This window comes from Arvicanthis niloticus, chromosome 19, assembly GCF_011762505.2.
Source record: "Arvicanthis niloticus isolate mArvNil1 chromosome 19, mArvNil1.pat.X, whole genome shotgun sequence".
NCBI classification, from domain to species: Eukaryota; Metazoa; Chordata; class Mammalia; order Rodentia; family Muridae; genus Arvicanthis; species Arvicanthis niloticus.
Window position 1 is genome coordinate 40,772,704 of NC_047676.1, and position 22,035 is coordinate 40,794,738.

The 22,035-nt window shown below is 42.4% G+C and overlaps 1 protein-coding gene across 1 annotated transcript in view; it reads right to left on the reverse strand.

Annotated features, from left to right (window-relative positions):
* Positions 1-1,324: 1,324 nt before the first annotated feature.
* The window catches only part of LOC117723693 (chondroitin sulfate proteoglycan 4-like), a 61,952-nt gene continuing 41,241 nt past the window's right edge, over positions 1,325-22,035 (reverse strand). The window contains exons 7-10 of the mRNA XM_034523246.2: positions 18,652-18,783; positions 13,618-13,790; positions 4,702-4,885; positions 1,325-3,508 (exon numbers count right to left, since the gene is read on the reverse strand). Coding sequence (XP_034379137.1) covers positions 1,458-3,508; positions 4,702-4,885; positions 13,618-13,790; positions 18,652-18,783 — 2,540 coding nt within the window. The 3' untranslated portion in view covers positions 1,325-1,457. The remainder of the gene's footprint in view (positions 3,509-4,701; positions 4,886-13,617; positions 13,791-18,651; positions 18,784-22,035) is intronic.

Sequence of the window (22,035 nt, forward strand, 5' to 3'; positions counted from 1 at the left end):
TAGGTGACCTCGGGAGACAGCGTCAGTCATGAGATCCCATTCAGTCAGTGGAAGGACACAAAGGATGCTGCTTGGTTTAGACAGTAAGAGATAAAAGTGCATAAAATGGAAGAAAGTCTTATGAGAAAATAACAAATACAAATAGAACAAGTCTCTCAAACAAGAAGCCACTGTGAGTGTGATTCTGCCTTGAATATGTCCACTCTGCTGGGCGCTTTGGCAGGCATCTCATAACCATAAAGAACCATAAAGAATGATTCAGCACACTTCAATTGCCTAAAACAAAAACCGGCAAAGACTACATAATGTATAAGTCAAGTTCAAGAGTTAAGGATATCTTTTTTGTTTACAGTTTCTTAAAACAAACTTTGTTTTAGGAAGGAAGAACAAAAGAAAAACAAATGACAGAGACCATGAGTGGCCCACAAACCTAACTAAAAACTTTACTGTGTTACTCTTCACAGAAAAATCTAAACCATTTGTGCAAGCCTCAGTCTAAATCATCTGTGCGTTTTCTGTACTTTGCAGCCCCAGGCATTCTTAGTATAAGTACTAAAAGGTTCATTTTACACTTACAGAAACTAATGTTGGCCAATGGTTTGAGTAAACAATTCAAATACAAATTTGTCATTATTTCCATTTATTGTAAAAAGATGCCAAACTGAGGCATCAAAAAAATAAAAAGCTTTTAACACACCTTTCTATACCTCAGCGCTTCAGATATTTCTTGATTTTACAAATCCTTCTGTAAACAATGCTTCTGGATGAAATACAATGTATTTAATGACTATCCTCAAAGGAGGTCAGTTTGCCCTGCGATCTGAACAAGGCATTTCCTGCATGAGGAAACCTACCCGAGGAGACTTTACAGAGGAAAATGATGACACATAAGTATTACATAAACAAACTCACTGAGGTAATAAAAGAGATCTTCTGTGGACAGCGAACTGGCACCTCCTGCTGACTCACCGAGAGGGTGAATCTCCCATGAAGGGCACCCAAACCTTCCTCCCTTAACTCCAAGCCCCAAATTCATGGCACTGCTTCCAATGGGCCCCCACTGCTCAGCAGTACCTTGTGCAGTTTAATTCTTGACAGAACCACACTTACTGAGAATGCCAGGTCCTGGAAAGGGACCATTGTGGAAGGCCTGGGACTACGGGGTACATCACTCACCAACAGCACCAGGCTGTGAGTGAGCCCTGTGTATAACTACACCTAATGGGCGGCCTTCCTTGGTCCTACCCGCATCCCTTCATCATAGCCCAGTGCCGATCTTAGTACCTATACACAGCAAGGTGATCAGACCAATCCCCCCAGGAAAGACAGAGACGGGGAAGGGGAGGAGAGAGGAAGAGAAGGAGAGAGATGAGGAAATGGAGAGGAGTGAAGGGGGAGAGGTAGGGGGAGGGGAGGAGAGAGAGTGAGTGTGAGGTGGTGTGGAAGGGGCTTCCCATTTATACCCAGTACTGGTTGTGTTTCAGTGCTGGGTTGGTTTGTCGACAAAGCTTGGCCATGTCAGGATCCAGGTTCACCCACGCCTCCCAAGGAGCACATCTCTCTACAGGCTCAGCTCCCAGAGGGGCGGGCCGATCATATGGTTGGGGCTGGAACATTCTGCTAGCAGGGCTACTGGAACTTCTAATAAGGGGTGTCACCGTGACCGTGGGGATGGCTCCACTCCTCTCTGCTTTAGAACTTGGCGATGGGGATTTGAGGTTTGTCTTTGGCTGGATAAGAGGTTTGGGCTTGTCCTCCTTTCGGCTCAGTAGCCAAACACACAGAGCCACCACAGTCGCTATCAGGAGGAGGAACACAGCAGCCAAAGGTATGATGACTATCAGAGGGTGACGGCTCATTTCTGGCTGCATGGCTCCCCCAGAAAGGGAGTCCCCCACTTTGGTGACAGCATATGGCCAAATTACCTTGGTGGGGGAGACCTTGGCATCTATGTTTGGCTCTCTGCCACTGAGGTGACCCCAGGAATCTGTCCCCTGCCATTTGCTCTGGGTCAGGTTCCCTGGAGTTTCTGTCTGTTTTATAATAGAAGCGCTAAGTTTTTTCTGAGAGAAAACAGAGGTCACAAGGGTCTCCACAGTGACAAATAAAGGCACATCTGGTGTAAATGTCTGTAAAGGTAAGGGGTCTGGTGGCACTATGGTAAAGGCCAGATAACCTGTTGCTGGCTGCACATGGTCTGCACTGAGCAAGAAGGTGAAGGAGTCATTTAGTGTATAGGTGCCTGTTAGATTAGCACATGGCTCAAGCACCAGCTGCCCTCGGTTGATGTCTGCCTGGGTGAACTGAGTGACCTCTTCCATCACAGGGCTGTCAACTGCCCTTCGAACAAGTCGTCCATGGACAGGGGGTTGTAGCACTTCAAACGTGGGGTCACTATTAGTCTTGTTAGCAAGCTCGGTTGCGTCTAGATCCTCCTTCCTAAGCTGGTGAGCCACTCTGTTGGTAATTTTCAGGTTTGATATAGCCCACAACAAAGGCTGCACTCTGATGCCCAGTGTCTGTTCTGTCAAGTTACACTCTGTGGTAAACAGTGAGAACCTCAGCTGATCTTCTGCGGCTGTGAGATTGGTCATGTGGTAAGAGAGTCTTCCAGAATCCAAATCCTCCTGCACAAAGCTGCTGACCACCTGGTTTTCAATCAGCAAGTGGCCACTCTGGAGGGGCTGTGTTATTCTGTAGATGATCTGGAGGCTCCTACCATTGGTCACTGCTGAAAGATGAGTACTGGTGATGGGGACAGTTGTCTGGCCTTGTGGGAGAATCAGGTCTGTGAGGTTCACAAGAGTGATGGCGATAGGGATGACATCCAGGTGGAAGAGCTTGTAGAGGGGTCGGTGTTCTCCATCAGTCACACTAAAGTAAAACACTCCAGAGGATGGGCTTCCATCTTGTATAAACCACACCTGAGCGTTATTGATGTCAGCCTGTGTAAAATGGTGAGCAGTGGCGTCTGGATCGTGAACCATTGCTAAAAAGCCATTGTTGGGATGACGAATGATCACGTATTGGATTTCATTTGGAGGACTGTCTATATCTTCTATGTTGAGGATTTCAGGGCCCACAACCAACCTACCGCCCTGCAGAACTGTCAACCGAAGCCCTTTGGTCTTTACCTCTGGAGGATGATCATTCACAGGGATGATGGTGATATTGAACATCTCCTCCAGAACATCAGCCTCTGGCTTGCTGGTGGACTTACTCTTTGGGTTTGGCCAAACAGCGAAGGTAAAATTATCAGCCAGTGATTCAGAGTCATCATGAAGATACGTGACTCCAAATGCATTAACTATGTGCTGGGAGAAGTAGGGTTTGCCTGTGGTAATGTTTCTCTCTCCAACCATAATAGTGCCATGGCGAGGAAGAGCCGTAACCTGGAACCAGATTTCGTGGGAAGAACGCTGAGGTTGCGGTAGCTGAAGTAAGAGGTTGGAAGCATCTAATTTAGATTGGTCAATGAGAACTTTATCTCCTTCCTTGACAGAGGCTCCTATGGAAACAAAGAACAAAGAGACATTTAATCAGACATTTAATGAAGGTCATAAACCTTTCTCTCCTAAGTATAGCTCTCAGAGGATTATTCTAAACACATAGGTTGTTCAAGTATCTGAATTAGCATACAAAATAAAATTTAAACACAAACACATTTCTATGGGAATCAATACAGAGGTCCTTCAAAAAAACCAAACCAAACCAAACCAAACTAACAATAGAACTACTATAGAAGTCAGCTATACACACTTGGGTATATACTTAAAGGATGACACTCAGCAGTCCACAGAGATACCTGCACATCTATATTGACTGTTGCACAATTCACAGTAGACAGGAAGTAATATCAGGCTAGATGTCCATCCATAGATGAATGACAAAGAAACTGTGGTACATATATACACTGGAATCTTACACTGCCATAAAGAGAAGAAGGGAAATGGTGATATTTTGGGGGAAAATGAGTGCAATTGGAGATGATTTTCTTAGGTTAAATTAGTGAAACTCAGAAAGACAAATGTCACATGTTTTACTTGCAGAACTGAGATTTACGTGTGTGTGTGTGTGTGTGTGTGTGTGTTTGTGTATGTGTGTGTACATGTGTATGTGTGCATGTTTATATGCGTTTGGAGGTCCTCACAGTTCAGAAGTGTCTTCCTGATGGGGCTGGGAATGATAACACTATCCAGGTGGCAGGAAGGCAGAGGTGGGAACTACACTGAGGGAAGAAAGGAAATGGCTAGAGCAGAGGTGGGACACAGGAAAGAGGAGGAACGGTAGTTGGGAAATGAATGCAAACAACCATTAAGTCAACATTTCAGGCAAGCGAGTTTTAAAACCTGTACATCCACGTATAAGATGTTACCTTCCTAACTTCCCCACGGCTGAAGCTCTCCTGCTCTAGAGACAGGCCCGGCTCTAGTAATTCTTTTCTACTCATCATTTTCATTTGTATCAACAACTTTCAGCCATGGGCATGATAAAGCTCCCAGTGAAGGCATAAAGAGACTCTTTAAAGCCAACTGGCTTTCCTTGCCAGTAGACTTACGATAGAGTAACTACCACTGGCTGTAACTGTGTCTGTCTTATTGCAGAGGATAAATGTGTAGCATGGACACAAAGGGAAAGACAGATTCCCACATTTTCCTCTCTTCTATAGACAGAACACTGGCCACAGCTTGTTGGCAGTACCTGTGTTTGCACGCAGCCGGCTCTGTCGGCCTGACTCATTCGTGTCATATGAAATGGTAATCCGGAAATCCTCAGGGCCCAGCTCCGCTGGAGGGGAGGATGCTGTGAATGAGAAGGAGTCTTCTGAGGCCCACCCTGTGTTCTCAAGGTCCACATGCTGGTAGAGTATTAGCCCTTCACTGACCTGGACAGAAGGAAGTACAGTTAGGACCAAGCTTCCGGAATGATACAACGGTCAACACACATTCTTTGTGGGGCTTTCTAGCCATCAAAGAGAAGCCTTGTGACTCTGAGATGGCCATTGCCCTGTTGTGCTTTTCTTATGGAAAGGATATACCAAACCCTCCTTACTTGACAGACAGTGTCAGCCATTATCGGCTCATATGACAGGTCTTAGGTAGTACTGTCCACTTCCTGTCCAACAGTCTGTGATCAAATCCTAGACATTATACAGTCTTATCTATACATACTTTAGGAAGTACTCATGCGATGTGACTTTCAGAAACATTACGATTTGGGAATATGGAGGAAGAAAACATGAACTCCTTATACTTTTTGTAATTATCTTATAACTTATTTCAAAATACAAAATTAAATACATTAAGTGATTCTCATTTTTCAACGAGCTTTAGGAAGGAGACACCACTCCCTTTTATGATGACCAGTACAGGCAGAATGAGGGCAAGGAACCCACCCACAAAAGCCTTGTACACTAAAAAAGAGGCCTTCTCCTGTGCTGACACACTGGTGTGTCCCCACCCTCCCAATTCCCATCTCTATCCCCATGACTCCCAACTTGGTCCTTCTTAGAACTTTTAACAAGGCTGTGATACAATCAATATTACATTAGAAGTGTATATACTTCCGAAGCTTAATTATTTTTACTCATTATCTGACAGTTTCACACATGTATATAATGCATTTCAATCATATTCTCTCTCTCTTGGTTTTTCAAGACTGGGATTCTCTGTGTAGCCCTGGCTGTCCTGGATCTCACTCTATAGTCCAGGCTGGCCTTTATCTCATAGATCTGCCTGCCTCTGTCTCCCAAGTGCTGGGATTAAAGTCATGAGCAACCATGCCCAGCTCCATTATCATCTTTTATCCCCTTCCACTCCCAGTGAACTCCTTGATCTTCCCAACAAACTTCCCTCCTACTCTGAGGTGTGTGTGGAGGGGGGATAGGGGGATGGGGAAAGAAAGGGGTATGGGGAGAGGGAGAGAGACACTCAGAGTTTAAGGCTTTTGCTTACTGGAGCATGGGTAACTTACCAGTGGCTACACCACTGAAGAAAATGACTCCTTCCCTCAGCATTGGTTTGAAATTTTAAAACTCTTCACAAGTAGCTTTTGTTTGAAGGGAAGATAAAGCATTTTTTTGGGTTTCTGTGATCAAACTTCTATCTCATAGCCTTGATTTCTATATGACCTCAAAGAATTGTCAAACGCTAAGGAGAAAGATTTGGCTCTCAGTAGGCCAGAGGTCCTACTGCGCTTTCTGCAATGGGCTACAGTTTCCAGCTGAGAGTCTGCTGGGAAGGTTAGAAAGATGAACATCTGGAGAACTCTGCCCTTCCTCCAATTTAGGGTGTGGCAATTAATCCCAATTGCAATTTGATAGGCTTTAGAATTACCATGGAGATAAATCTCTTTGATTTGTCTAAGAGGGATTTTCTAGATTAGGTCAATGGAGGTGCAAAAGCCTCCCTAAATGTTGGTGGCACCGTTCCACTTGCTGGGGTTTGGAAAAAGGAAGAAAAGCTCTGGACACCAGTGTTCACTTCTTTCTGCTTCCTGACTCTGTACCCCATGACTTCCTTCTCATGACCGACTGTTTCACCATGAACTGAAACTCCAAGTAAACCCTTCTTTTCTTAGGTTGCTTTTTGTCAGGCATTTGGGATAGCAATATGACAAGTAATGAATACACAAGGCTAATTGAGAGCAGAGCTGGGAACAGCCCAAGATTGCCTTGTTTATCTAGGAGCTTTGTCCTCAGTCCTTTTCTGGGGTTCCTTTGTCCACAACTGCCTGAATTCCTTCTCTTCTTCTGCCATGAAGAAAATAGATATTAATATAAAACTGGATGCAACAAAATGCAGTGGATTTTGAAACTTGGATTGGTCAGGCTAAAATTCAAATGTATATAGTACTAGTTTTCAGCTCTGCTTGTGCAAATCAGCTAGCTTCTCTAAGCCCTATTTTTATATTGAAATGTAAAATAATATCTTATTTGTGGATCTGTATTTCCCTTTCGTAGTGTGTTACCATTTCGGTGATCAAAATGCCAGGTCCTGGGCATTTCTAGGTCTTTCCACAGAGCATTCTACTTCCCACTAGTGGATTAATCACTGGGTTCTGATTTGGGTGAAAGGCTATACACAGTTTTTACACTGAATTGCAACATAATATTAAACAACCAGAGACTTCTAGCCCATGCTTCTTATGGTAAATATTTTCTAGGACATATCTGGAAAGCTCATTTCCAGTTACTTTATAAATATTTGTTTACCATCTAGAATAAACATTCAAATAAACACATGTTTAATGAGCAAATAATCTACATTGAAATTGCTTTACAACATTTACTTGTCAAGTATATATGCTTATAACTGTATATAGATAGAAATAAGGCAACTCGGCATGTTTCTTACATGTGTATGTATTGAACACCAACAGAGAAAATACCTAATTTTGATTAGAATTCTACAGCTAGCAGGCTCTGCAGTTTCATACCTAGTTCTATAAAACTCCCGAGTTCAAGCTAGCTATTTCCACAATCTAAGGGCTGCTTCCCCACTGTAGAACTGTGGAACACTGAGATTAGAGGCTATAAAGAAATTCATATGGCATGTTCTGCAACTCCAGGAGCCCAGGAATGGGGAGAGTCCACTACAAAGTGTGACCAGAGTAAATAAATGCCACTTCATTGTGTGGTCTGGCCAAGGCCACCAGTTATTAACCAGAACTTGTATTGATTTGCAGTGATTCTGAGGACTAACTCATCCGGCAGCCTGTGCTTATCATGACTTATGACTTAAAGAAAGGCAGTATTGGATGGATGACTACATGACAATACAATAATCTCCTCAGATGGAACAGTCTTCACATAACTCAGAGAAGTGTGATGCAAAATAAAACTGCTGAAAGAAAAATATAGGTGGAAAATGTCCACAAAGACAAGTAGGCCTGGATGCCACTGAACCAGCGAGTCCAAAGAGGCACACAATGGGTGGGTGGGCAGGAATGTAGATGACAGGAAGTCTGGTCCCTCTTACTCTGCAGATTCAAAGACAAAGCCTAGTGAGACATTAAGCTGATTTTACTCTCCATTAAATTATAACAAATTAATTTCCAGCCTTTGAGAAATGTGTCTATAATTCTCTAAAATATGTATATATTATGAAAGCAGTAAGTCCAGATTTGGGGAGAAGTAATTGGGCAAAATTAATAGCCCAGAATGGCTTTGTGATTTTTCTCAATGTGGTCCTGGAAAATTGTTATCTGTGCTGTGGAAGCAGCAGAGAACAAGACGGATGGCATCCGGCCCATAAAAGTACAATAGCTGAGATGCAATTACTGGCTTTGTCTAAAAGAAAAGAGGCTGACTGTCATAAACCTCAAAGCCAGCACACTTCGCTGTTTTAATGACTCTAAACTATCTCAACAAGCACTGGAATGAAAATCACTCAATTAGCTGTGAGCTTGACTTAGAAGCCATTAGTGTGTTTTGTGGAATTTGAAGCCTACTTTGTTCATGGGTCCTTGGAAATGGACAGTAACATCTCCAGTGTATAAGAGAGCTTTCATGGTTGTCTTCTCTGTGGGTGCCTATGCTTAATTTCTGTGGGTTAGTTTAACCACCTTAGGATTTGACATCGAAAAACAAAGTGGCCACTTGCTCTCTTGGTAGGCTGACATGGCGTGGAAAACATAGCAAACTTATACTGGGCTAAAAAACTAATGTTGGGCAATGACATCACAAATATTTCCTTAGAGTTATTTTGTCAAAGTATGTTACGCACAATGCAGCCAAGGTTTTTATAAGCTATTTTCTTTATAAGTACTGATTTTAAATGGTCGTTTCTTCACAAGCAAGAAAAGTGTATGTTTTACATGCAATTGATGCAGTACTTTTAATCTCCATCTTCGACCTCCCTGAAGGTAGAGAGCCAAGGACAAATTAATTCCCTCAGTTAAAGGGCGAAAGAGCACTCAGCCATCAACTGCCTACAATGTCCCTATTGAATGCTTTAGCAGGTCACTTGGCTAGAACTGACTCTTGAGAAGAAAAGCTGGTCTAGAAAGTCTACTGGTAATTAGCTATTTGTAAGTTACACAGGGCTAAATAGCTCTGAACTCTTTACATAGCTGAAATTACTTCCTGAGTGCTTCTCTCTCTCTCTCTCTCTCTCTCTCTCTCTCTCTCTCTCTCTCTCTCTCTCTCTCTTATTCTCCCCATCACATTGAAGAGGCCCCATAAATGTGTTAATCAGGATCCTCAGGGGGGATTTCAGAGGAAAGCTTCCCACTCCCTTGAACACACAGCCTCAGGCAAGGACAGACTGCTGCTTGACTAAGCAAACCCCAGTCCAAAAGAAAGGCCTCCTGTCCTCTCCTCCACCAACTCAACCTGTAACCACCATTTCTTTTACTTCCCAAATGTTCTAAAGCTGACTGATGGTAATATCTGAGCTGGCATAAAAGATGACTGGGAACTGACCAGGGTGCCATTTGATAGAAGTCATAAACTTCAGGCTGTGCCAACGCCCCCTGTCCATCTGCATGTGGAAAAGAAGGGAGTGTGTAGAAGAGGCAAGAAGGAAGGCTAATTTCTTTCTGTTCTTAAACCACACATAAAAATGTCCATTTCTGAATATATATGCTAACCAGGATTGGAATGTTTTCAGTGTTGTTTAATGTGTATACATGGTACAGTCTGTCTGTCTGTGTTTGTGTGTGTGTGTGAGAGAGAGAGAGAGAGAGAGAGAGAGAGAGAGAGAGAGAGAGAGAGAGAGAGACAGACAGACAGAGAGAGACAGAGAGAGAGAGATGAACACTAAAATACCAAAGTAAGCTATGACCCTGAAAGAACCAGAGTTCATATTTTGGTTTGTATTCTTCCTTGGATTTCTCTGTGCTCTTCCTCTTTTACCCACATTATTGACTTTCTTTATGAGGGTTTAGGTGGAAAGAAAGACAAGGTATTCAAAAGTGACAAACATAGATGTTAGAAAACCCTGAAACTCGTCAGCAGCAGCTCTCAGCTGCTCCCTTCCCTCCACCACATCCCTCTTGCCCTGACTGTCAGAACAAGTCCTTAGAGATGCCCATCCTCAGGTCTCTTTGTTCTTCCAGCCTGGGCTCTGGCCAGGAATGGAAACCTTGGTCTTTGCATGAGACCTCTTATATTTCCTTAGCTCTGTTCTCTCACCATCCCGAGGGAAATGTATTTGAGAACACCAGGGACTCTCTAAAGGAAACAATGAGTAGGTCATAGGTGAAGCAAATGCCATTCTCCTCTGACGACCTCATCTCCATTCATTAAATGACTGCTGCATATTAGGGCAAACACCAGCCAGTTCCAGTGTAGCAGAAAATTGCCTTCCCCTGGGAAACTCCTTTTAAATATGAGGAGTAGAAAGGGACTTTTCACATTTCCAAGAACAAAAGGCATCAGCTTCAAAACCCATCTAATTAGTGCTTGTAATCCTTAGGATGTCCGGTCACCTCAGCACCCATCTTGAATAGTTGGATCTTCTCAGTCATCTTGATGCTGTTTGCTGCTCTCCTCATTGAAATTCTTCAGTGTGGCCCACACTGGTAGTCACCTTAAGCAACTGCTCTGTGGTGTCCCCCTAGGGGACAGCTAATGTAGCCTATGTGACTGAGCCCACTGAAGCTCAGACCCGCCTGGACAGTGAGGGTAGGTCACATGACTACCTCTAAGTTTCCATGTGGCCTCCTGGAACAAGTACTTGTCTGATTTAATCTCACCCACTCAAACGCCCCCTTTGAAAAGGTGCTTAGATAACACTCTGGGTCCAATAGAAGCTTGGCCTCTGAGTCTACCTTTCTCCATGTGCTTCCTGACTCTGTATGTACATGGCCTTTGGGTATGCCAGGTACCCCTATGATGTATAAGTAATATAATATTTCTAGATTGTGTCTCTCCTGATCATTAGAAGAATGCTTTCCATCTCAATGAACCTCAATTAAGTGTGGGAAACATGCTATACACTTTACATCTATTACCCACTTAGCCATATTTAACCACTTAGGGGAAAGCCCCGGCTAATTTCACAGGAGCCTGACCTAGAATCCAGAGGCCTGGGCTCAGGTCCTGGCTCTGCTCTCAATAGGCTGTGTAACCATGTGAACACATGTGCTTTAGGTCTGAGTCTGCAGGCGGACAGGCACAATACAATACAAAGCTAAGAACAGTGCTTCATATATGTCGTACATGAATATGGTTTCAATAACCACTGCTATGACTCTTCCCATTTTAAATACAACAAATCAGGTTTAATGCCTATGTGATTTGCTGAGTCACAGAGGTAACCTAGATCTCCTGGTGTTATGCCAAGTCACTTCTGCACCGTCCCAATAGTTACCAGTAGGTCTCAGATATCTAAATTATAAAATATCTCCACATACCACACAACAAAGGCACCAGATGGCTGTTGTGTGGAAATTCTATGAACTACAAATACACCTGAAATGAGGTTTTAGGGAGAAAAAATTATTATATTAGGGGTGTGCCTTATGTACAAAGCCAGAAATACAGTCTTTTACACAACCTTCCAGATGGTAAAATATTTCTTCTTTGCCCTTTGATTTTTAAGTATCCAACCAAACCTCTGGAATGGCAGTCCATGTTCAGCAGAGGAAAGGAGGATGGGAGGGAAGAGCCCCCCCCCCATGTGTATCCCCTGATCTGTGGATTGGACAGGTTGTTTCCAAATTGGAGCCTGCCTCTGTTTCCATAGGGAACAACACCCTTGTTCAGCACTGAGCTCCCATAAGTATCTCTCCTGCTCTGCCTCATACCTGCCATTGCTGACATGTTTCCTAGATAACTCCTATCTGTTCACAAAGGCAGAAGAAATCAGAAGGGGCAGGGAAACATTAAAATCTGGAAGTAACTGAATTTTATTTAATCAAGTCTTTGCTTGCCTGGGACCTTATATTTTTTGGCTTGGTGTGTTAATTTCCTATTTACAAATATTTTCTATTTTAAAAGTGGTTTGTTTTCTTAGAAAAATGTACTGTGGCTTCCAGTATTATACACAGTTTTCAGTTTGCATGTTAGTGCACCATAGCAGTTAGAACACTGCTCCAAATATTCAATTTATCCACCACCCTGGTAACAAGCTACCTCGTGTGGTATGTGACTACAAATAACATTCTAGAACACAAGCTGCAGTTTCCCATGGTCCACCTCACACTGCCCTTTGCTGTCATCTGCATGTGACTAGCATGAGGCTGTTCCAATAACTAGATGCTGAAAGAATGAAGACATGAAAAACAGACCACAGGCAGCCCACAGTTGTCAGACAGTGCAAATGAGAAGGCAATTGGTTATCATAAGCCTCTGGGACTTAGGGATTTCTTGTTATTACAGCAAAAGCTACTGAGTTCTAGTTACTATATTCACTAACATTTATTTTCAATATATTGATCTTAATCTAAAATGCCACATATTTGCAATCAAAAGCTGTTGGAAATAATTGTCAAAATGTTTTGTTTTTTAAAAGAACCCAGGCTAGAGCCAGTATACTCTTATAGGAATCGCATCATTCTTGTTAGTATTCAAAAGGCAAACTGACCCTGGGTATGTGTTGATGCTTCTGGGTACATCTTAATTCCCTACACAATGGAGTTTTCATTTCAAGTTTTTGTCCTGTGTCCTGGAAAACCCTGCAAACGACAGACATTGTACTTCTTCTCTTCAGTGTTTTTCACTCGAAGCTTCCACTAGCCTCATGAGCCACTCTCTCAAGCTCGCACAGACAACTGAGAAGCTAGAGCCATGTCCACTCTCCTCACATCATACAGAAAGAGCTCAAAGGTTAAGAACTCTTTCTATTTCCTTAACACTTGACTTGAGATTTAAAAAAAATTCTTCAGTTACAAAAAAACTATAGCCAAATAAATTGTCAGACCCCGGTATTCTAGGACAGATTACCAACCAAAGGAATGCTTAAATTAAAGAATTATATTTGGGAACGTCATCTTTAGGAAATGAAATAACACATAAACAAACATGTTTTGGTTCACCTAATTCCTGGCTGGGAGACAAAAAAAAAAAAATTGAGTGCTTATTCATTTTAATAAGAAGATATGTAAACCAGCAAAATTACAAACATCCTGGGTGTAAATTACATATACATGCAATTATAATATATTACATAATGAGTACATGTCATGTTAGATATAAATATACACTTTGGATTTCATTTTAAAGGACCCCCTTACAAAGGTTTACTTATTTTTAAGTGCGTGTGTGCATGTGTGTGCAGTGCATGTGTAGTACATGTGAGTGTGTGTACATGCAGAATCCAAAAGAGAGGAAGTTAGGGAGCTCTTGGAGCTGGAGCTACAGAATGTGAACCACCCAACATGGTGAGACTTGAACTTGGGTATTCTGCAAGAGCAGTATTTACTTTCAATCGCTGAGCCATCTTTCCAGCTCTAAGTACTTTTGTTATTTGTTACTTTCAGAACTAGCATGGTATTTTCTGACATCTGTCTCATGTTGTGTTCCCTACAAAGAACCCCATTTTAAATGATGTAGGAGTTGCCTGGGCTGTGGCCCTTTGGTAGTTGGTTTAGCAGAATGAAGACAAACGAGAGTTCCTCTCCGCTCAGACTTGAATCCCCACTCAGTGACAGAAAATGGATGTCAGGACTCACCAGACATTGGGTAAAGATGGAAACGTCCTCTGTGTGGTTGTCCGAGTTTATCTTCAGCAGTCTCCCGAGTCTAGGGGACCTGACAACTGTGAATGTTACAGTTCTGTTTTCTGCTCTGTCATCATCATTGGTCACAGCTCTCAGGTCATGAGATGAAAGTGGCTTTGTGGAACCTAAAATTGAAATATGAATATAACTACAATGTACAAAAAGGGGGTCAGCTCCTCAGTCTTTCTAGACTTCTGAAAACTGCCTAGAGAGTGCATAGATATGAATGGGGGAGCTAGTGATGCCTGGGACATTTTCTCATGGGCATGATTTGCTTCTGAGCCACAAAAAAAAAAAAAAAAAAAAAAAAAAAAAAAAAAAAAAAAAAAAAGTGCTTCTTCTCCAGCTATGGCCTCGATTCTGTTTGGTTCTCTAGAGAAAAGAGTTCGTGCCAAATAAGGCCTCTATGGCTCAGCCCTGAGTATGTAAAAACTCTGATTGTGTGGTACTGGGAAGACAAGAGACTGTGGTTCCTAGGAGAGTGGGTGTTGGCTCCTAAGCAAACCCAAGGAGCCTCCCAGGCCTGTCTCCCAGGTCATGTGAATGCCAGGGTTTGGGGTATTGAACGATCATCCTCGGCTCATAGGATCTGAGTCCTATGAACTCTTCTCCTTTCTTTCAATTCCTACGATGAGGAATAGGTAGGCTTAATGCCATTTCCTCTCAGTCCTGCCTGAAGTGCAGGATTCAGGACAATGATTCTTTGTTGATGAACTGCTTATCTCTGGACCTACAGAGCTGCTTCTATAGCCTTGCAACAGAACTTTCCGGGAAATTCCCTCCAACACTCAAGATCAACATTCCTTGAAAAAGAGCCAAGCACAATTGGGTAAGCAAAAAGCCTACAGCCCAAGGCCACAGTATATTCCCACATGCCATCACTAAAGCTAAACAAACAAAATCTATGCTAAATTTTAATGTAAAAAACTCTTACAAAACCTTTTCTTGGAGAATAAATCACAGAGAAGGAAACAGAACACATGTCGATTACAAATATACAAATACCTACTATATATACATATGTGTATATACATATACACACTTATGCTATAATACATATTTGCAATAAGATAAGACAAAATGAAAAATCAAAAATATAATAAAAATATACTTTAAATCCATTAGTTCACACACACAAAAATTTTTATTTAGAAGTACAGTCCTTAGAGTAACCATGTTAAAAACTGATACATTTGGCAAAATATGGAAGCTATAAATTCTTAAAACATTCACACACTATGTATTCTAATAATTATTTGGCTTGCCATGCAAATTTTGTAAGCATCAAGCCAGGGCTGAGTACACAAAGGAGTCAAAGCAGAAACTTCCAAAGTCTGATGAACCACAGAGGAAATTCAAATGGTATGGTATGGACCAAATGTGAATAAAATTCTTAAAGGTTTGATTTCCTTTGGTTATTATTAACTTATGCCTGGCTGCAATACTTCCCCAAGTAAAGAGATTAAAACATGTAACAGCAACATTGCTACATAATTGGTGTGGCTACTAACCTATTAATGTGGCTACTAACCTATTAACTTGCTGTGCTTTGTCCGTGTGTGTGTGTGTGTGTGTGTGTGTGTGTGTGTGTGAAGCTTAGGAGACAAAATAAACATCTACCCTGTTTTCTCGGTCTTAGGGAAGAGACATTCTATAATAAAGACATCCTGGGATGCTGGCCTATACCTAAAGGAGATGGGAGGCTTGATAAAAGTTCTAGATTGAGGATCAGAATTGCCACATTGCCTGAAGGGCTTAAGACTCTTATTAAATATTAGACATTGAGAGTTCCCAAGCCTCCATATCTGACATTACCTGACAATGGGGATATCCAAAAGTTGTGGAGGTTTCAGGGTGTGGGGGTGTTTTGAGACAGGGTCTCTCTGTGTAGCCTTGGCTGTCCTGGAACTCACTGTGTAGACCAGGCTGGCCTCAAACTCAGAGATCCATCTGCCTCTGTCTCCCAAATGCTGAGATTAAAAGTATGAACCACCACTGTCTAAATAAAAGTTGTTTATTCATACACTATTTCATTTAAACTTTTTATAAAAACATAATGTGGTAATTAAAAATATAAACTGCTATAAATATATAAATACAAAGAAAGTATCAGTATCTGAATGCCCGGTCTGTAATAGGACTAGATTTTCTACTCCTGCAACAGCACTAAAACAAATTATACTTTCACAAAAACAATAGACTGTTCCCTGGTATTTTAAAAATCTAGAAGTTCTGAAGACACCGGTCTGCAACAGCTGACACTGAACGCACAACTTACATCACACCCTGAGGCAGGATGCAGCATGCCTCCTTGACCTTCATGGAACATCACACAGCAAGACAGAGATGGAGACTCTCAAGGAAGGATACAGAATATGGCATCTACTGTCACCTTCCAGCCTCACACAGTAACAGGGACAGAGTCCTCGGGTGACTGCTGAAGAAGCCATGCTGAACAAGGTTCAGGTGGGTCCCTGAAAGGGCACAATGTGACAAGAGCCACAGGAGTCGTGCTCATGTCTACATAACTCTGATATACAACTGGTGGCCCCTGCTACTTGGGAAAGCACAGGAAAATACAGGAAAACAGTCAGAAGAATGGGACCAGGTGGCCAATAAGGTCCACCTGTACTCTAGGACTTCCGATTCCACAGTTAAAAGACTTCAGTGACTATCAGTGCCACTAAGAGAAATAGATATGAAGATCCATCTTCCTTCCTCCTGGCCAAGAGCCAGAACAGGACACAAGGTAGGGTGGATACAGTGGTGACTAAGAATATCAACTGAGCTAACCGGCCAGGGAGGGTTAGTACAAGTGAGGTTGAGTTCTGGGAGTGATTGCTGGAGTCACACGGGGCTGGGTTGCAGCAGATGTAAGTAAGGCTTGCTAGGGAAAGAAACATTAGCAGGACAGTGGCCCACAATGCACACAAAGCAGTAAAGACTGTAAGTCTGACACAATCTTCTGAAAGTAAAGAAGGAATTTGGCCACTTTATTCCTTTCCGGCTTCATTGATTCAGTAAAATATCTACCAGACATTCAGAAGTGTCTAAGTTACAGGGTTCCTGTCTTTCCTTGAATACAACTGTCATCAATTATTAAGCCAGACTCTGCTGCACTAGATGAAAGGAATTTAATCTTTTGCAGCAGCCAGAATTACTCTAGTTTTGGAATTTTAAAAATAGATTACCATGTTTTTCTGATTACTGAGATGTAGCTGATCATTTATTTTCTAAAATGGCTTCCTAATTGCCTTGGGGGGAAATGATGGAAGCATCACACTTATTCAGAGAGAAAATGTACAGAGCATGAACAAAAAAGTTTTATAACAGAAGAATCATAGAGGACATATCCCTTGCTGCATTTTGAGAGTTTTTTTCCCCCCACAAACTCCAAAGCTGAGGACAACTGATGACGTCAAAATGAACAGTTAAAGGCTGGGGACATTGCTCAGGGGTAGAGGGCTGCCCTATTTTCAAACCTCAGCACTATCAGCACCACAATAAAAATTAACAAAAGCATCCCTGCAGTTACTGTGAAACAACCGCAAACAAAGTGTCATCTTCCTTGAAGTCCCTTATGGAGGTAGGATGCTCTCTCCAGCCCTCACTGCTGATCTGTAAACCCTCTTTATGTCACAGAACCCACCAACTCCCCAAGAACATATTACCTAGCTCACAAGCACAGAAATACTGGCATAGTGTCTAATCTGGTGGATCCAAACCTAGTTCCACTTTAAGGCCAACTAAAGTTTAAAAAAAAAAAATTAGACAAGATGGCTCAGTAATTCTGAGAACCCACATGGTAGCTCGCAGCCACCTGTAATCCCAGTTCCAGGGGACCTGATGTTCTCTGACCTCTGTAGGCACAGACATGCACCTGGTGCACAGCATATAAGCAGGCAGAACACTTATAAAATATAATAAGTAAATCTAAAGAAAAATGTTTTAATGAGCTAAGCCCATTTCAGAGACTCCCATTCAATTTCTGAGGGGCAGGCACAGGGGCTAGTTGGACCATAATTAATAAAATGACCATCGTCTTTTCTTATCTGTGTTTGGTGGCTAACATCTGCCCTTTTAAGTATGTTATCAAGCACAGGGCTGCTCTGGCTCTTCCCCCACATTCAGGCCATGTTGAGATGTTCTTGCTTCCTATGTTTGTATCTCAGTGCTTTTTGGGAAATAACAAGTTCCAGCTTGTTTTTTCCTCCTTTTTTTTTTTTTTTTTTTTTTTAATTGTCCTTGCCATTGGACACATTTTCTCTTTTCCTAAGGTTGTTAGCCAGAAGGGCTCACAGCTCCCTCTATATCAGTCCGGTCTAGAGTACAGGCAAACAGCCACTCAAAGCCAGTACTAACAGAAAACACTGGCAAGCCCGGGTGCTGCAGAGAATACAAGCAGTTTGAGAACGTAAAGGCAGACAGGGATGTGGCTCAGATGGTGCAGTGCTTACCTAGCATGCACAAGGCCCTGAGTTCAGTTCCCAGCACCATGTAAACTGGGCAGAGTGGTACAAGCTTCTAATGCCAGCACTGGAGAAGCAAAGGCAGGAAGATCAGAAATTCAAGGTCATCTACAGACAGTGGGTTCAAGGCCAGCCTGAGCTACAGGAGACATATCTCTAAATACACACATAATAGACATAAATACATAAATAAACAGTAACCTGGGGTTTGTAAAGACTTAGGAGAGAAGAGCAATGCACACTAACAGTACAGACAGCCCCTTCCATGATTCCTGCCTCTGCTCTGCAGCCTTCCTTTTCTTGGGAAGAGGCAGGGAAGGGACAGAAAGGTTGCAGAGCAAAGCTGTTTGCTGCTGTCAAGTTTCTGCTGAGAATTCTGTGGGGGTATCGGGCAGGCTTAATAGATGTTTCTAGAATCATTCTACAGTAAGAAACATCACTTTATGTCATACAAGTGGATTCTCTAATTGGTTAAGAAAACACTTACCCTCCCCCCAGCACCTGCCAAGCCTCTTACCTGGGAAGACGCTCAGTCCTCTGTTGACTTCTAAGCTAATGATCAGAGTTCGGGCAGTGATGCTGAAGATTTGTCGAGGTGCAACATTCAGACCGTCAGTAACCTGGAAATTAAAGCCACCTGACATTGCTCCTTCAAAAGAAGAACATACACTCTGGTCAATTTGATTATCCTGAAAAAGTCACCTACCTCCATTCTATCTCTTTCCATGGTCTCCTAAAAAATAAGCCAGAGAAATTCCAGAATGTGTTAATTACCCACTGAGCTTGCTGAATCGAGTGCCGTGAAACATTTGGATCCATAACAGACATCTATAGGACTGTGGTCCCACAGACTGCAGCACCCAAGAGATGTCATAGCCTGCTTACTTTGTGTAAGGAAGACTCATGATGTTTGCACACTGATGAAGTCATTTCTCAGACTGTGTCCCTGACTTCAAGGGATGTTTGATTGTATTATTGACAAGAAACAAAATGGAGACACATCTGTAAAGGTTATCATACAGATTCCCTTGACCTCTGACATATTAAAAACAAAGCACAGATGTTACCACTGAGAAATTTTTGAAAATTTAAAAAATACATATCACCTGTACTTTATTATTTTATCAATAAATTATGTAAATAATGTAATGGATGCCTATAACTACACAAATAGTTTTTGAGATATTGATAAAGCTTAATACTGAAAATTGGAACTTAAGGGAAGGGAATTTTTATCATCCTGCAACTAGTTAATAACAGTTATACTTTTAGCAAAATATGCAGAAGAGAGGGTGGGAAGATTGCAGCTCAGTCCTGCACAAAGAGCATAGACAATTAAGGAATCCTGAGAGCTGGAGAAACAGCCTTTCCCAGGGAAGAGCACACTAATTGGCTATCCAATACCAACTAGTCAACCCTGAAAACACATGTACATATATACACACACATGTGCATGGAACAATGGAAAAAAAGAGGCCCTGAGTTTGAAAGAGAGTTGGGAGGGGTATACGGGAGGTCTGGAAAGAAGGAAAGGGTAGGGATAAACTATATAATTATAACTGCAAAAAATAAAAGTAATTAACAAACAAAATCTATCTCAAATTAACCATACTCTAAGAGTGAAAGAGAAAGGAAGGGAAAAACCTGGCCTGGCCTTCATTAAGGACCTGCACAGAGACCCCCCACCCTCTGTCAGAGACTAATGATACCAGTAAAGTGGAAAATTAACTTATGGACATCACAGAAATGGAGATGGACCAGCATTGATCCAACTCCCCAGGGTGCTTTACCAGTCTGACTCACAAGACAAGGGCAAGATCTCTATGCAGGGAGACTGGTGGCCACATCCCTGTCACTCTTTGAGAATGTCTATCTAGCAGTAAATTAAAAGCCACAGGCCCTTAGTAGAATGCACTAGGTAAAAATGTATCTTTGTTGCCATTGGGGAATTAAGGCGGGAACCAAGGCTGTATGGCCAGACTGCAATTATGTGTGTGTACTCCCTCAATAACACAGATTGATTGACAGCAGGCGGGTTGATGCTTGACATGGTTTAAGCCTCAGATAAGCAAAGCTTAGCTTCCTCATTAGGAAGCCCCGAGTCCACAGAAGAATGTTTACAGGTGGTGAGTATTTTTTTAACCAACATATTCATAGGTCACCATTAAAGAACCGGAGAGAGGGAGAAAAAAAAGACACTGAGTGTCTAACTCCTAACAGGACCCATGACCAAATGTTTTGCATCTGCTTGCTTTCCTAGAAACAGCTTCTCTAAGTTGTATTATTTTTAAATTTTCAATGAAACACAAAATTAAAGAGAGAATGCTTCTACCACTAGGAATTCTGGGAGTACCTCATGAATCCAAAAGGATTATATCAGGACAAATACAGAGTGTTTCACACAGTGAGATCTAAGTGACTAAGACCAAAGGAAGACAAGGAAGGAAGCAGACACACAGGGTGACCTGTGGACTTTCTACAGCAGAGCTCTGTGTTTTCCCAAGGGTACTGCCAGGAGGGCAAGTGACAGAGACCTTGGCTGCCCACATCTTGGCTGTATCAAACGACTCAGGCTGTTGTCTGGACTGGCGAATTAGATTAAATCAGAGCACTTTGCAAATGTCAGATGCTAAATGAGATTAATTAAACTTCGCCTTTGTTTGGGGCTGGTGATGGGCAGATGTACAGCTGGTTTCAGCAAGTCATCTGCAGCTGGGCTCCGGCTGCTTTGAGAGTTATCAGCTGGTCTCAGTATCCATTTAGGGGATATAATGGATTGGTCCTTGCTATCCCGGCCTCTACCTTTCTTTTCTTTGTGCTTAGAAGTTATTTTCTCTATCTGCTAAAAGCAGATATTGACCTGGTAGCTGACAAGTCAATTAACCCTGAGAGCTAGCTGTTGTTTCCATCCTGGGCTTCTAATAGGAACCCTGGCCCACCCACCCGCCACACCCTTAAGGGTCAGGCCAAGCTGCATCTTTCTGTGACATAAGTTTTCTCATCCCAAAAATGGGGTCATGACTGTGTATGGCTTAGAGGCCTGAAGAGTGCTTGTGAAATGACATGTTCCGTGTACTGCACCTCCTGAGGGACGGAAGAGATTTAGGAGAATGCCAGAAGAAATCTAAGCCCTGGGCTCCAGTCTGTGACCACCACATGAGAGCATCCATATGCTAAATTGTTTTCAGATTCTTTGGGGAGTCTGTGTGCTAAGTGTATCATAGATAGTCAGGGTATCATTGCCTCTGAGTTTAGAAGGTATCTTATCTTTCTTTTCCTTATTATAGTCTCAAGTAATACAGTTTAAACCAACTGGGGGAAATAAAAAACTTGAGCTTTTAGGTCATGTGTTCCTGGGTCGCACTCCTTCCAGCTGCTGCCCACCCGGGTCCACTGACAAGGCCAGTCTCGTAGCAAAGCCAGGCCTCCCTGGCAGAGTTCCTGGGCCACCATTTTAGCAGAGTTCTAGCAAATGTTGTCACTATTGATTCGCTGATGACTAGTAGGAAGCAGAAAGGGCCTTCCAAGCAACATCAAGATCTCTCATGATGACAGACACATTCATTCATTCTCTTAAAGAGATGAGAACCACTTCCTTCAACAAAACTTGCTTTGTCTGCTAATGTATTCTCAGCATCTGGAGTGTTGCTACCTGGTACATAGTTGGTGTTTAGTAGTAAAAAAAAATATATTTCATTTGTTCAAAAGAGTTTTATTTACTAAGCATCTACTGTGTTCTAGTCACTGTCTGAGGGGCTGAGGATACCAGAAACTCTGCCCTTCCTTAGAAGGCTTGCGCTATCATGGGGAAGGGAGAATACAAACAGGCCTCAACTGTCCTCACAGCCAAAGCAAGGGTGGAGAGTCACCGAGAGATGCTGACAGTGAGTGGGAGGAGTGG